This window comes from Juglans microcarpa x Juglans regia, chromosome 1S, assembly GCF_004785595.1.
Source record: "Juglans microcarpa x Juglans regia isolate MS1-56 chromosome 1S, Jm3101_v1.0, whole genome shotgun sequence".
NCBI lineage: Eukaryota > Viridiplantae > Streptophyta > Magnoliopsida > Fagales > Juglandaceae > Juglans > Juglans microcarpa x Juglans regia.
The window spans coordinates 18,180,792-18,195,871 of NC_054595.1; the positions used below are offsets into that span (position 1 = coordinate 18,180,792).

A 15,080-nucleotide genomic window follows, 5' to 3' on the forward strand; every position below is an offset into this window, starting at 1 on the left:
GCTAAAATACCGGAATTCGGCTGGAATGGACCGAAATTGGCTAGAATGACCAAAATTTGAGCTGAAATGGAACAACCCATCACCCCTTACCAATTATTGTTCCGGCACGAAAAATTCTGGCCATTCCAACTGGAACTGAACGATTTTTAAAACTTTGCTTGGAATCTCTCCATGAAGCATAAATGACAGAACGATGAGCTACTTTCATGTACTTTTCATGAAAAAGACTTGGGAGTGTTTGGATAGTGAATGAGATAAAATGAATTTAAATGAAAGTTGAATAAAATATTATTATAATATTCTTTTTAATATTATTATTGTTTTAGGATTTCATGAAACAGTTGATTTATTTATTATATTTTATGTGAGAATTTGAAAAAAGTTATAATGATGATATGAGATAGGTTGAGAGTATTTCTCAATCCAAACGACTCCTAACCTAAAGAGAAGGATCATGGTTCCAAACCTCCACGTGAGCTTCATATGCAAAGCTTTTTGGCTTTGGGAAGTCACATTCCAATTCATCCTTCCATATTATCACTTTGACCATTAAACTATTAAAATTAGCACTTAATCCCTAGATTGAAACATTAATTATACTTTCCTATCTCTTTAAGATCTAATTGTTATCGACCAAGAATAGGTGGCGTGATATGATCACAATGGTTAGATCTTAGACGAGACAAATTGTAAAATAAAGTATAGTCTAAAAATAAAGTGATAAGATGGTTTAATAATTTTTTTTGTAATAATATTGATAAGCTAAGAGCTTAGATTTAAAATCTTATCACGATATAATTGAAAAAAGAAAAAGAAAAAAAAATTGATCACAATATAAAAAAGAGCATGCTAGATATAATTCTAATATGTACAAGTCATGCGTACTCTAATTGAAATACGTGGAGCTTGCATACTCTAAAACTCTACAAATCATTTCTCTATATTAAAATAGAGATATCATATTGTATTTGTTACGAGCTTTCCAATATGGTATTGATAATACTTATAAATTTTGTTACATAGATATCTATATAAGAAAAGTTTTGAAACTACAAACAAAAGATAGACTACAACTTGTGAAGTCAATAATGATATTGACACAATTATTTTGCAATCTATTTCACAATCCGTTTATGTGATGGTATCATTTTTTATAAGAATATTAATTTTTTTAATTTTAAGTTTCCATCGAATAATTTTACGTAATTATTTTCATTTATACATGGTTGTAAAAACAACAGTAAAAAAAAGTTGGGCATGTATTACTATTCTTTTAACTAAAAAAATTTATTTTCTAAATTAAATCATGTTACGTAGATGGTTTGTAGTGTAAAGATCTTAAAATATAATTGTTCTTCTTTTAATTATTCTTTTAAGATGTACTTATCAAAAAAAAAAAAAAAATGAAGATATATGGGGGTTCCGAAGATCGTCTTTACAACTGAAGCAACCGCCGCATTAGCTACTTCGGATTGTAAGAAGTTGCCACTTTAGAGAGCCAATGGTCGCTTTAATAACATCCGTCTTGGGTAACGCATGCTGAAGACACCAGACATAGAACTTCATTTAAAAAGGCGCACATGTCGCTGTAATTGTATATATGGAGCCAGGGCAAAAACGACCCGTTTTCCCAACCTACCCGAAAAGAACATACCCAATTCCGCAAATAGGAAAAGAAGGGTTTTTGAAGTGCTAAAAACCCCGAGACCTCTCAGAGGTGATCGGCGAGTTCAATGGCGGCTAAGTCCCACCAGCATAGCGACAAGACCAAAAAGAGGAAGCAAGTTCCTGGTGCTAATGCCGAAGCACCGGACCGCTCCACCTATTCCAAGAAGCCTAAGCTCGTCTCCCAGAGACTGTCAGGTCCCAAGGGCTCCAACAAACCGTTCAAACCACTAAAATCGAAGTTCATGAAAACGGAAACCGGGGAGGAGAAGAAGGCTCCGATGTCGAAGCGAGAGCGTCGCCTCCACGCCAAGGTCGTTTACTGTCACATTTTCATTCAGTCTTTTTGCGTGTGTCTAATGTTATGCTTTTAGCATCCCAATTTGGAGGTAAATTGGACAGGTTTGTTAACTGCATTTATGTGCTGATTCAGAAACGAATAAGTCTTTTAGTAGTCAAATTAGCAAATTTGATTGAAGTTGGTGGAGGGAAACCGAAGCTGGTGGACTGCGATTAAAGGGTTACATATTTAATTATTTTAAATTTCTTGAGCTATTATGTATCGCAGGAGCTGGCAGAGGCTAGGAAGAAGAAGAGGAAACGATATTACGCTCTTGAGAATGTGAGTATTATTTACTCATTTTTTTTCCTTCGTTTGTTCTACTGACCCATGATCCGTAGTGGTTTTCGTATAGGCATCTTATCACTAAGAACTCTTTCTTATGAGATCGTATTAGTCTAACATGTATTTTAACATTCACAATGAGTTTTTTTTTTTTTTTTTTAATGGAATGATTATAAGCGTTCTTCTTGTAGCTTCTATTTAGGTGTTTTCTCTTGTGTACTTCTTGTGTACTTGGGCTATGCCTATATACTTGATTCAATAAAACTTCTTATTACTTATAAAAAAAAAAAAAAAAAAAAAAAAACGTTGTTGTAGCATATACTAATATTAAATATATATATATAAGATTTTAAAAAAATATATTTGGTTAAAAAGCTACTAATATTATGTATGTATTTAACTCTACCAATAAAAGCATTGTAGCATGGCTTTCTTTTTCCACGTGAAAACAGAATTTTTCTAAGTCCTGTTTGTGAACCCACTTGCTGAGCTCATCGTGGCTTTTGGCTCATTTATTTATTTATCTCTAATCTTTTGTAGGAGCTTGCATCTCTGTGGGAAAAGATGAGGTGCCACGATATTGCGAAAGAAGACAGATCCAAGTATGCATGTTGTTACATCTAATAAGTGATTAAAATTTTGACTTTGTGGCATATTCTTTTATCCATCTTTTCTTCCTTCATTTTTTCACTTTTGTTATGACTTTTATTATCTGAAGGTTCGTGACTGAAGCTCTACAACAGATGAAGGGCAAGATTCCTGAAATCGCTGGGTCCCATATTTCTTCTCGTGTTCTGCAGGTATCTTTCAGTGTTTACTTTGCAATGGCATTGATTTCAAGTTCCATTTTTGGTTCGGAGTAGCCTGTAACATTCTGTTTATTGTACCATAGACTTCTGTTAAGTACTGTTCACAATCTGAAAGGGATGCGGTGTTTGAAGAGCTTCAACCACATTTTCTTAATCTTGTGTGCAACACCTATGCGGTTCATCTGGTGAAGAAAATGTTAGACAATGGTATGGGTTAGCCTATAAAATTAACTGAGAAACTAGAGGGCTTTTCTTACAATAATTGTTTATGTCCTATCTTTATCAATACAATTGCTTCTTACTTATAAAAAAAAATAATTGTTTATGTCCACGTTTGAGGTCAAGTTACTCTATTTTCTATTTGCAGCCTCCAAAAAACAGCTTTCAGGGTTTATCTCCTCCCTCCATGGGCGTGTGGCTTCTCTTCTTCGCCACATGGTTGGATCAGTTGGTATGTTTTAACAATTTCCAGTGCAGTTTTTCTCTGTTCTTGAGTTTCCTTCCAAATAATTGGATTAGCAAGAGCGATATGACCCAGGCTATAGCTAGAAATATGGGCATTTTTTATTTTACTTCCTCTCTTTTGTAATCACCTAACTTATGATTGATTTAAATTATTCATGTCCATGTCCATGTCTTGCAAAAGATATAGGGTCTTTCTCCTGCAACTTAGAATGATTACATTTTATGGGAGTTTGAGAGCCATAAAAGGAGAATAACTATATCATTTACTTGCGGCATTGACACTACCTATTAAAATTTAACATACAATTGATGTAATTCCTAAAGGTGATGCCAATGGATGTATTTCCAGTAGATAGTCATCTATATTTTTCTCAAACCTCAGAGTTTAAATATTCTTTTAACTATTGGTTGTATTCTTATTTGGCAGTTGTTCAACATGCATACGAGTTAGCAAATGCAGCACAAAAGCAGGAATTACTGATTGAATTGTATTCTACAGAGCTTCAATTGTTTAAGGACCTGGTCTCAATGAAAGAGCGCAGGTAAAGCTTTATCCCGCCCTTTCTTTCTCTCTCAAACTTTACCAATTGGGTGGGTGTTGGTTTACTTTCTCTAATTACTTTTCTTTTTAATACTTCATTATAATTTTCTGTTGATAAGTAGCCCCGTGTACTTGGGCTATATGCCTATCTATTTCACCAAGAAAACTCTTGTTTACTGTTCAAAAAAGTTATTTGTTTATAGGTATTGCTTCATTATTTTTTTTGGTAAGTAATAAGAAAATATTATTGAAAAATACAAAAGGCAAAGCTCAAGTACATAAAATGTGTTCAAGAGAAACACCTAATTGGAAATAGAAGAAGATATGAGGAAATTATGAAAATTGAATCCATTAAAATCTTTAGCAGCTGCCCAAACGAAAAATTTAAGCTCATCCCTTACCCCTTGAAGTCTTCAAAACTTCTATCATTCTTTTCCCTCCCTATACACCACAATAAAATATGGGAGCCATGTTTTTACACTGCTTGGATACCGTGACTCTCTCCAGCTTGTTTTTTTTTTGATCGGTAAACAAATTTTTATTGATCAAAAGGGAGACATAGAGTGTCCAAGTACACGGGACATATACATGAACACGATCACAATGTCTATCTTAGAGATACAAGAAACTCATGAAAAGACCTGCCATGAAAATCAATTACAATCGACCAATGGAGTAAAGTATTGAAAAACAAAATTCTAAGCTCTTCCATTGATCTTTCTTGATCTTCAAAGCATCTTGCATTCCGCTCCCTCCAAATGCACCACCATAGACAAATAGGTAGCATCTTCCATATGGATGCAATTTGAGTGTTGCCCCTAATACCTCTCCAAGAGGCTAAAAAATCACACACCCTTTCCGGCATCACCCACGCTAACCCCACCCGTGCTAAGACATCTGTCCATAAAGTCATGGCAACCTCACAATGTAGTAATAGATGGTCAACGGACTCACCACTCTTCTTACACATGTAACACCAATTTATAGCGATAATGCCACGTTTCCTTAGGTTATCTATGGTAAGAATCTTCCCCAAAGATGCTGTCCATACAAAAAAAGCTGCCTTTAGAGGTGCCTTTGTCTTCCAAATGCTTTTCCATGGGAACGGGACTGAGTTGTGCAAGATTAAGGAATGGTAGAAAGAGCGAGCCGTGAACACTCCCTTCTTAGATGGACGCCAACATATCTTGTCTTCTCCTTCCCCCGACACACTAGTGGAATACACAAAATCAAAAAAAGCCGAAAGGTCGTCCATCTCCCAATCTTGTGCATCTCTATGAAAAGTAAGGTTCCATTGGGAAGAGCCATTGGAAGAGATAATAAGATCTGCGATAGAAGCTTCTTTCCTTCTTGCTAGGCTATAAACTTGTGGATAAACATCCTTGAGCGCCCGATCACCACACCATAAGTCATGCCAAAACTTTGCCTTAGATCCGTTGCCGACTTTGAAGCAAGTAAGTGCTGCATATGTGTCCCACCCTCTTCTAATGTGTTTCCAAAGCCCAACTCCATGAGGTCCACTCACCGCATTAGAACACCACCCTCCCCAAGATTCCCCGTGCTTCAAAGCAATAACGGTTCGCCACAAGGCCTCCCGTTCTTGGTGATATCTCCATAACCATTTGCCAAGCAAGACTTGATTGAAAGTTCTCAAATTCCGTATACCCAAACCTCCTTCTTTGATAGGGGAACAAATTGTGGCCCATTTCACCAAGTGAAATTTAAACTCATCTTTGATCACTCCCCATAGGAAATCCCGTTGAATTTTCTCCATGCGATGAGCCACCTTAGCAGGGAGCGGAAATAAGGAAAGGAAATATGTTGGTAAGTTAGACAGAGTACTTTTTATGAGAGTCACCCGGCCCCCTCTAGATAAGTACATCCTCTTCCAACCAGCTAGTTTCCTCTCCATTTTTTCTATTACAACATCCCAAATAGATTTCGATTTGAACGCCGCACCTAATGGAAGGCCAAGATATTTCATGGGCAGCTGAGTTATCTTACCCTCCAAGATGGATGCCCGACTCTCCACATTGGGTACATGTCCCACTGGCACTACCTCTGATTTAGCCAAGTTCACCTTCAAGCCTGACACGGCTTCAAAGCATAATAAAAGAGCTCTCAAAGCTCGGATTTGCTCCCGTCTGGCCTCACAAAAGATTAGTGTATCATCAGCAAACAAAAGGTGAGTGATGTTAAGCAAACCTGACCTTGCCTCTCCCACTGAGAATCCTGATATGAATCCTCCCTCTACTGCCCCTGAAATCATCTTGCTGAAAGCTTCCATTACAAAAACAAAGAGAAGAGGAGAAAGAGGGTCTCCTTGTCGCAAACCTCGGGAGCTCTTAAAAAAACCTTTGGATGTGCCATTTACCAAAACAGAGAAACAAGGCGTGGAAATACAATGAAGGATCCAAGAACACCATTTAGAGCCAAAACCGCATCTTTCCATCATATAAATTAAGAAACTCCAGTTGACGTGATTGTAAGCTTTCTCCATGTCTAACTTACAAAGGAGTCCCGGCTCTCCCGATTTAATACGACTCTCCAGACATTCGTTGGCTATAAGCACCGAGTCAAGGATTTGCCTACCTTGAACAAATGCATTTTGAGGCTTCGAAATCAAGCCTTCCATCACCTTACTCAGTCTGTTCGCCAATACTTTGGATAAAATTTTGTATAGCCCACCCACCAAACTAATGGGGCGAAAATCTTTCACTTCTACAGCACCGGGCTTTTTAGGAATGAGTGCTAAGAATGTACTATTAAGGCTTCTCTCAAACCGCCCGCTTCTATGAAATTCATGAAAAACCTCCATAATATCATCTTTAAGCACATCCCAACATGTTTGGAAGAAAGCCATGGAGAAGCCATTGGGACCTGGGGCTTTATCACCCGCCATACCCCTAATCACCGACCTGACCTCTACCTCATCAAATGGCCTCTCGAGTCGTTCCGCAACCTGCCGGTTAAGAACATCAAACACCAACCCTTCAAGTCTCGGTCTCCACTCAAATTGTTCCGAAAACAACTTATCATAGTAATTGACAATGTGGTCTGAGATCTCGGTATGGTTGGAAGAGACCGCCCCATCTATCAACAAAGTATCTATAGTATTGTACCGCCTATGTGAGTTGGCCACTTGGTGAAAAAACTTGGTGCATCTATCCCCTTCCTTTAACCATAAAGCTCGTGATTTCTGACGCCACGATATTTCTTCCAAAAGAGACAACCGTTCAATGTCCGCAATCACTTGGGATTTGCGGGCCCGCTCGGTTTCAGTGCTAACCCTCTCCTCTTCCACACCCTCCATATTCTTAAGCTCCTCCATTAGAACAGATTTCTGACTGTCCACATTACCAAACTCTTGTATATTCCACTCCTTCAGGTCCTTTTTCAAAGACTTTAACTTGCAAGCCATCTTATGGCTAGCATTACCATTAAAATGGTAAGAAGACCACCATTGTCTTATTCTGTCCAGAAAACCCTCTGACTTCAACCACATGTTCTCAAATTTGAAATACCTTGGGCCTCTTCTGATGCCCCCACAATTCACAAGAATGGGGAAATGATCTGAATACAACCTGGGAAGTCTCTTCTGAATGAGATTCGGATATTGTGCCTCCCATTCCGGAGAGATTAAAAATCTATCTATCCTCGACCAAGATGGAAGTTCTCGGTTGCTAGACCAAGTGAATGAACCACCTGCAAGAGGAATATCTAGTAAATTCTGTTCAGAAATGAAGTTAGAAAAATCTACCATTGGTGAGTTGAAACCCGAGCCACCTGATCTCTCGCTCGGGAAACGGGTGACGTTAAAATCACCTCCAATACACCAAGGTAAGTCCCATAAACTGTTAATACCGGCCAACTCATCCCATAGTAGCCTTCGAGACCGGTCAAGATTAGGCCCATAGACGCCTGCAAAAGCCCACTGATAACCATCCCTTATGCTCTTAAAAGAGCATGCCACCACATGATCCCCATGCAATCTTCCATTTTTTCCACCATTCTTTTGTCCCACATAACTAGTATGCCCCCGGAAGCTCCATTGGACGGTAAATACAGCCATCCCACATGCAAACCGCCCCACAAACTCCTAATAGTACGAAGAGAAATAAGTGTCAATTTAGTTTCTTGTAGGCAAACAATGTCTACTTTCCAACTACGGAGAAGGGACCTAATAAGTAGTCGTTTATTCACGTCATTGATTCCTCTCACGTTCCAAGATAAGATTTTAGGCTTCATTAACAAGAGAGATGTCCCTCCCTTTTGCTCTATCTCTCCCCGAGGTTCCTTCCTTATTATCATAGTTAATGGAGCATTGCAATCTTTTCAATTCTCTCTCCTTTTTGGCAGCCGACTTCAGTACCGTGGAGCGACTAGCTTCTATGGCTACTAGGAGAGCCAAGAATTGGTCTTCGTACCCTTCACAGGAAATCCCCACCCAACCATGAAGCTCCTCTACTTTTTTTAGTACCCAATCTGATGCTCGAGGTGCAATATGAGGTGGGAGCATCTGTAAGGGTGACGGGCTACCCATCTCCTCCTCTTCTCTGCCCCAGAGTCCCCATAAATGCTCAGCTGACTGGTACCCATCTCCTTTCCAGCAACAGAATCTGCTCCCGCCAAGATAGTGAGTCTTGACCCACCCATAGCTGAGTCTGATTCAATCACATCATCGGAGCTACCTGTGTCTGGTTCAGCATGCTCCAAACACATCATCGGGGCTGTCTGTGTCTGGTTCGAAGGCATAGGCTCAAATACAGTAGCCAGAGCAACTTCACGTATAAGTCCCGAACCTTCTATGACCTTATCGCTGCTCGCCGACGGCTCCTTTGACGTCGGCGACGTAGTCTGTGCGCCGATACCCTTCATCGTGACAGTCTGTGTAACATTCGGTCCATCGTAAGCACAGAGGCCGTCGTAAATCTCTTCTACTTGCTCTGGTTCTGTACCCGCCGGCGATGCAACGTCCATCGTGGCCTTTGCGACCTTCGACGGAGTCGATTGCGTCGTGTCCGACGACGGTGGCTCAGGCCCACTCGTCGACGGGCCACCTGCGGCCTGCATCTTCTTCCTCCAGATGGCAACCCGTGTCCCCAAGGCCCTTAAGCCCTTCCCTTGGCCCTTAAGCCCACCACCCGTGTCCCCAAGGCCCACATGGCAACCCGAGCCCACTCCTTCCAGATCATAACCCTCAACGCACCGTATTAACTCCCCAACTCTATTAGTTAGCTCCCCCAACGATTCCTGTACTTCACGTAACTCCATCAGAATTTTTTCTTCTTTCGGTCCCATCACCCCTCTGCCAACACCACCTCCACACTGAGTATCTGCCGAAAAGGGAGGTAATCCCTTTTGCAAGCCTCCCATCACCTTACGCTGCACAGCTCGAGGCACCTCCAGAACCTCCTTGTACGACTTGGTTGGCCAAGTTTCCACCATCTCAGGCGATGGGTTTCTCCCTTGGACACCTACTCTGCCCATGTCCTTCAACACTGCCACCATCTTCCTCCACCCCATTCCTTCCTTGTCTTCAGGTATGAGTATGTAGCTCCTGCGCCCTCCCCCCCATACACAGCCAAAGCCATATATGAGCCCCGAGAGTTAGAGCAACGCTGGGCTGTAAGGCCTCTGTCACCTTCCCGTCGAGCTGAGTAGTAGCCTTTGTTCTCAGCCTTCAAACAAGCCTCCAATGAGTTAGCCACCCAACTGATAGTCTCTAAACCCAGCCATATGCAGCTCACTCCTTTCCAACCTTTCTCAGTAATGGACACCCTACCCCCAAGTCTTCTCACCTCAAAAACCTTTGACTCTATAGCTAAACAACTAAAAGAGTTCATTTTGCTAACAGATAATCCCCATCAACAACCACCAACCACCATTGACAGCAAGAAAAGTCTAAAGCGTACAGAGAGAAAAGTCTAAAGCGTACGGAGAGAAAAGTCTATAATAAGTTCCTCTCCAGCTTGTGAAAGGTCTACTTATCCTTCTAGGAATAACCCAAGCCAATCCAACTATAACAAAGTAGTCATATTCCACAAGGCTATGGCTGCCTTTTAATGGAGTTCAAGGTGGTCGACATAGATTTCCCACTCTTTCTGCACATACAACACCAATCAGCCACAATGATATGGAGTTTCCTTAGATTATTAGTGTGGATCTATTCTAAGGAGGCTGTCCAGGAGGGGAAAAAATGCTCTTAGAGGAGCTTGCTAAAATACTCCTCCAAGGAAAAGGTTAGTATTATTAAGTATAAAGTCTTGATTCCTATAAAAAAAAAAAGGTATAGTCTTGATAGAAAGAATGAACAATTAACTTCCTTTTCGGTCCAAAGGGTCTTATCTACAAATCCACACACAATCTAATAGAGTACAAAGGATTAAAAAAACCTATGAAGAATCAACTTCCCAGTCATGAGCCGTTTTGAAAAAATTGACATTCCACTAAGGGTAGCTGGTGGATAATTCCAATTAGGGCTGGGCTGCAGGGCACTGCTCCCCGCCACCCCACCGTTGACCGCCCCGTCCAGCCTGAGTGGCGTGGGCAACCCACTTGTTTTTATGACAGAGTAAGAGACAAAAATGAAAAATCCATTATTTAATGAAGATTTATGACTTTGGATAATTGGTCAAATGATTGGTATCTTCACTCATGAAAGCTGGCAACATATTCTGAGATTTGCTCACCTTTTTTTGCCTTGCTTTAGATAACCAATACTTTAATGATTCTGGTTTTCATGCTACTGTAGTTTTTTTTTTTTATTTAAATGTTATGTTGCCATTCAGGTTAGTGGATGTAATCTCAAAGCTGGGCCTACAGAAATCTTCAGTCCTACGACACATGACTTCAGTGATTCAACCAATTCTAGAGAAGGGAATAGTTGACCACTCTATCATACACAGGATGTTAATTGAGTACTTCAGCATAGCTGATCAGGTGATTTTGAGATTTCAAAATGCACCATAATTTTTTTGAACTTCAGAGTAATTTTCTTGCTCGCCTTTGTGGCTTCTGCTTGTTGTCTTTCTTATGTTTTCTAAATCAAGTTTGTTGGAAAGTCCTCTGCCGCAGATGTAATCCAACAGTTGTCAGGTGCACTCCTTGTTCGAATGATTCATACCAAGGATGGATCCAGGATTGGGATGCTGTGTGTCAAGCATGGAAGTGCAAAGGTTTGTCACAATTGGTCGTAGAGTTCTACTCTTAATAAAAAAGATTTAAAAAAGGGCAAAACAATCCTGTCATTGCTTTGTGTTACCATTATCTTGTGGAGTGCTGAATCTCTGATCATTGTTGACTTCTGATTTGTTCTTTTTTCCTATTTCTACTATAGGAAAGAAAGAAAATTATCAAAGGAATGAAAGACCACATAAGCAAGGTTGCTCACGATCAGTGTGGGAGTTTGGTAAGGACTTCAAATTTCAGGGTCCTGTCAGCTTAAGCGTTACTTTTCTGGCAAACATTGCACCTCTAGCTTCCATACTTCGTCTTCTGGCATCTATCTCCTAGATGTAATTTAAAAAAAGACATCAGTTAGTTGTTATTGATTTTAGTAGTATCTAACTTCTTAGTAATCATTTACGAAAATCAATATTGAGGGTATAAATGTTGCCATATTCTGAAATTACATTGACGGTCATATAGCTAACATGTAGTATCTCACAAAATTCAAATATTTTTAAGACGCATTTAGAATGAATTGATGTATTTTAGCCATGTCTCTAAGTGTCCATTTGTTGATATGGAAAAGGGAAGTATGTTGCTAAAGAGCTTGTTCTTACATGACGTAAAATTGGGTTTGCTACAAAATTGAACTAGTTGCATTACATGAGATGCATGATGCATGCTAGCCAGCTCACTACCTGGAAAACAGCATTCTGGGATGGCAAAGAGAAGCCCATATCTTCAATAACTAATCATCAAGTTTATTGTGCTTCAGTTCAGACACACTGGGATGGGAGTTTGGTGGAAGATCAATCATTTTGTTGATCTTCTCTATAGCTCCAAGTGCGGAATTCCTGATGAGGAAAAACTAATTGGCTAAATGCTTTAACCTACCAAATTTTCCTTCCCCTCCATATTAATCTCTTATCTGATGCACGTTCTTAATGTAAGAATGTGACTGAAATAGTTATATCTTTAAGTTTCAGTGAGAATGAATCATCCAAGTATGCTCATGAAGTTCATCATCTTTTTTCATTTTGGTGATAATTTCCTTACATTATATTATTGCAATTGATGGGCTAAATGTCCATGAATTTCTTATTTCGGTTGTAAATCTTAGTTAAGTTGTACTAATGTATATGTCATGTGCACTTGGCTATGCCTATTATCTTATGAATAAAACTTCTTGATTACCTATCAAAAGAATTATATGATTGCAATTGAATATGTGCTAGATTTTTAGGGGAAGCTTCACTTTTCCACAATTGACTTTTCAGGTGCTTGTCTGCATTTTATCTATAGTTGATGATACAAAGCTAATAACGAAGGTTGGATATTGTTTTTTCATTATTAGTTGTTGTGACATCTACTGCAATATCATTTTCAAATGGAGGCTCTAACGTAACTCTCTTGATTACAGGTTGTGATTCGTGAGCTTCAAAAGATTTTAAAGGAGCTTGTTTTTGATAAGGTTCTCACTCTTCTGATGTACTTACATATGGTGCCAAATGATTTCAAAATATAGTTAACACTATATAATTAACAAATATGGATGTTGTCCATGAGCATTTGCTTAATGTGGCCCAAACCCCTTTCTGATAAATAATAATGACTTATTTATCACTCAGGACTTATTTATTTATTGTGTGTAGTGTAGCTTGTTTGTCTATCATTTGCTTTTTACAATACTTGTAGAGTATCACTTAGAGATGGATCTGAATTACTAAGTGCTTTTTTATCATTTGTAAATTTTAGAATGGAAGGCGTCTGTTATTGCAGCTACTTCATCCAGACTGTTCACGCTATTTCAGTCCTGATGATCTTAATTCTCTCAATTTATCAATTCCTTCTCTCAGTGCCAAGGTGATTTTGAAGCTCTTTATCCTTTTGAAGAACCATATGCGAATGGTGATGCAGCTATATTGGATCTAACTCTGTTTTGTTGCCACTGACAGAGTGAGTCAGGAGCAAATTCTGAAGCAAAATCCTCAATGGTTGTAGAATCTAGTGACGAGGAGGCCAAGCACGAGACTGAAGTGACTGTTGCCGAGGGCAATACAAGTGCTTCTGGTGATGATCTTCACCTTGTTGAGGGAGGAAAAAAAGATCCTTTCTTAAGAAGGCAAGAACTGTTGGTCAATAGTGGTCTTGCCGAGGTTTGTTGCTTTCTTTCTGGATTCTTTAATAAAATTTCATTTTAATTTTACTTTTGATGCATCATTCTATTAACTTCTTTCAATCAATAGAGATATTGTATAATGCTTCGTATATTATCATTGTCAATAATGATGATATTTTGAACACCTAACAATATACCTAAAGTTAGCTAAAAATACTTGTTAAATGACTAACCTTGAGTGGAAAACTTGGATGCTGGAATGCTTGCAGGGTCTAATTGATCTATGTATTGAGAGTGCAGGAGAACTACTTAGATCAAATTTTGGCAAAGAAGTCTTATATGAGGTAATAAATATGTTTACTAGAGTTATTTTGTTAATATAGTTCGATGGTTGTCTAATTCTCCCCAATGTACATTAATAAATCCCCATTTTATCAAGATAAAAATTTCCCCAATCTTAATCAGTTGTTATTGTGTTTGTTAACTTGTACAATTCCTATCAGACACTGTTTACTACTATATCCCTACATCTTTCTGAAAATTAGACATGAGGAAATTTTTATGTTGGTAATATGATTCTTCAAAATCACAAGTTGGCTCTTGAAATAAGCTGCCCTTTCTAAATTCTTAGCCTTTCATATTTTGCCTCGAGTGATTGTTGGTCATACATGCAGGTTGCAACCGGAGGTTCTGGTGGCATTCTCCGCCCAACTTTGGACGACAAGTTGAATGCCCTTCATGAAGCAATAGCATCTCTTGCAGCAACGGCATCAGGAGAATCAGAAGAGGAGCACGTTCTAAACAATTTCCATTCCTCACGGACAATTAGAAAACTCATCTTGGACTGCCCCACATTTGCTCGTACTTTATGGAAGAAAGCTCTGAAAGGGAAGAGTGAGTTGTGGGCCCAAGGTCACAGGTTAGGCTACACAAGTCTTTCAAATCTATTTCATTGAACGAGCTAAAAACAAGACGTGATTTCTGATATATTTGGGGCCTATTCCTTTTTCTTTTTTTTTTTAATGGCAGTTGTAAGGTAATTTGTGCATTCTTGGAATCCTCTGATTCTAAAGTACGTGAATTGGCAAAAAAAGAGCTGCAGCCTTTGATAGATGGTGGCATTATCAAAATCCCTGGGACCAAGCAGGCAGTCAGCAAATGAGGCTTAATACCAGTCATGGTGGACGAACAGTGTTTAATCAAGGGAGTTGAAATGAGATCCGGCGCATTGCTGCCCGATTCACATTCGTATGCAAGTCGAGTCATCTAGGGATTTAATGTAATTTAAAGCGTACCTAGAAGAACTCTTTGGATTGACAGTCTTTAAAGGCAAAAAATGAAATTTTGTATGGAGTGTCTCCTGTCATATAATAAGGATGAAAAGATTTTGAAGTATAAAAAACAGCAAAATTCCTCTACATCAGTATTAGAACTACCGATGGTTTTAAGCTTTTTCTTACAAAGCTTTGCCTGTATCATTTTGATGTTGAAGAGATGTTTGATCCTGATATTTATGGCTCTCTGTCAATTCGTAACAGAATACTAAGAGATCTCCTATAGACGGTAGCTCCATCGCATTGTGTCTTGTCAGTGTAACGCGAGAAATGATATATATCAACTACTATTTACTCTCATACTCTACACCTATAACTTATTCATAAGGTGTGAGATATGGAGGGATGAATA

The 15,080-nt window shown here is 39.0% G+C and overlaps 1 protein-coding gene across 1 annotated transcript; it reads left to right on the forward strand.

Annotated features, from left to right (window-relative positions):
- Positions 1 to 1,621: 1,621 nt before the first annotated feature.
- Positions 1,622 to 14,812, forward strand: LOC121246007 (pumilio homolog 24). Its single transcript, XM_041143968.1, has 17 exons — positions 1,622 to 1,979; positions 2,234 to 2,287; positions 2,831 to 2,892; positions 3,009 to 3,090; positions 3,183 to 3,306; positions 3,467 to 3,550; positions 3,992 to 4,106; positions 10,897 to 11,047; positions 11,170 to 11,283; positions 11,445 to 11,516; positions 12,553 to 12,603; positions 12,696 to 12,746; positions 13,031 to 13,138; positions 13,231 to 13,431; positions 13,664 to 13,738; positions 14,069 to 14,313; positions 14,424 to 14,812. The coding sequence occupies exons 1-17, from the start codon at positions 1,734 to 1,736 to the stop codon at positions 14,554 to 14,556; spliced, it is 1,968 nt and encodes a 655-aa protein (XP_040999902.1). The 5' UTR covers positions 1,622 to 1,733; the 3' UTR covers positions 14,557 to 14,812.
- Positions 14,813 to 15,080: the final 268 nt, after the last annotated feature.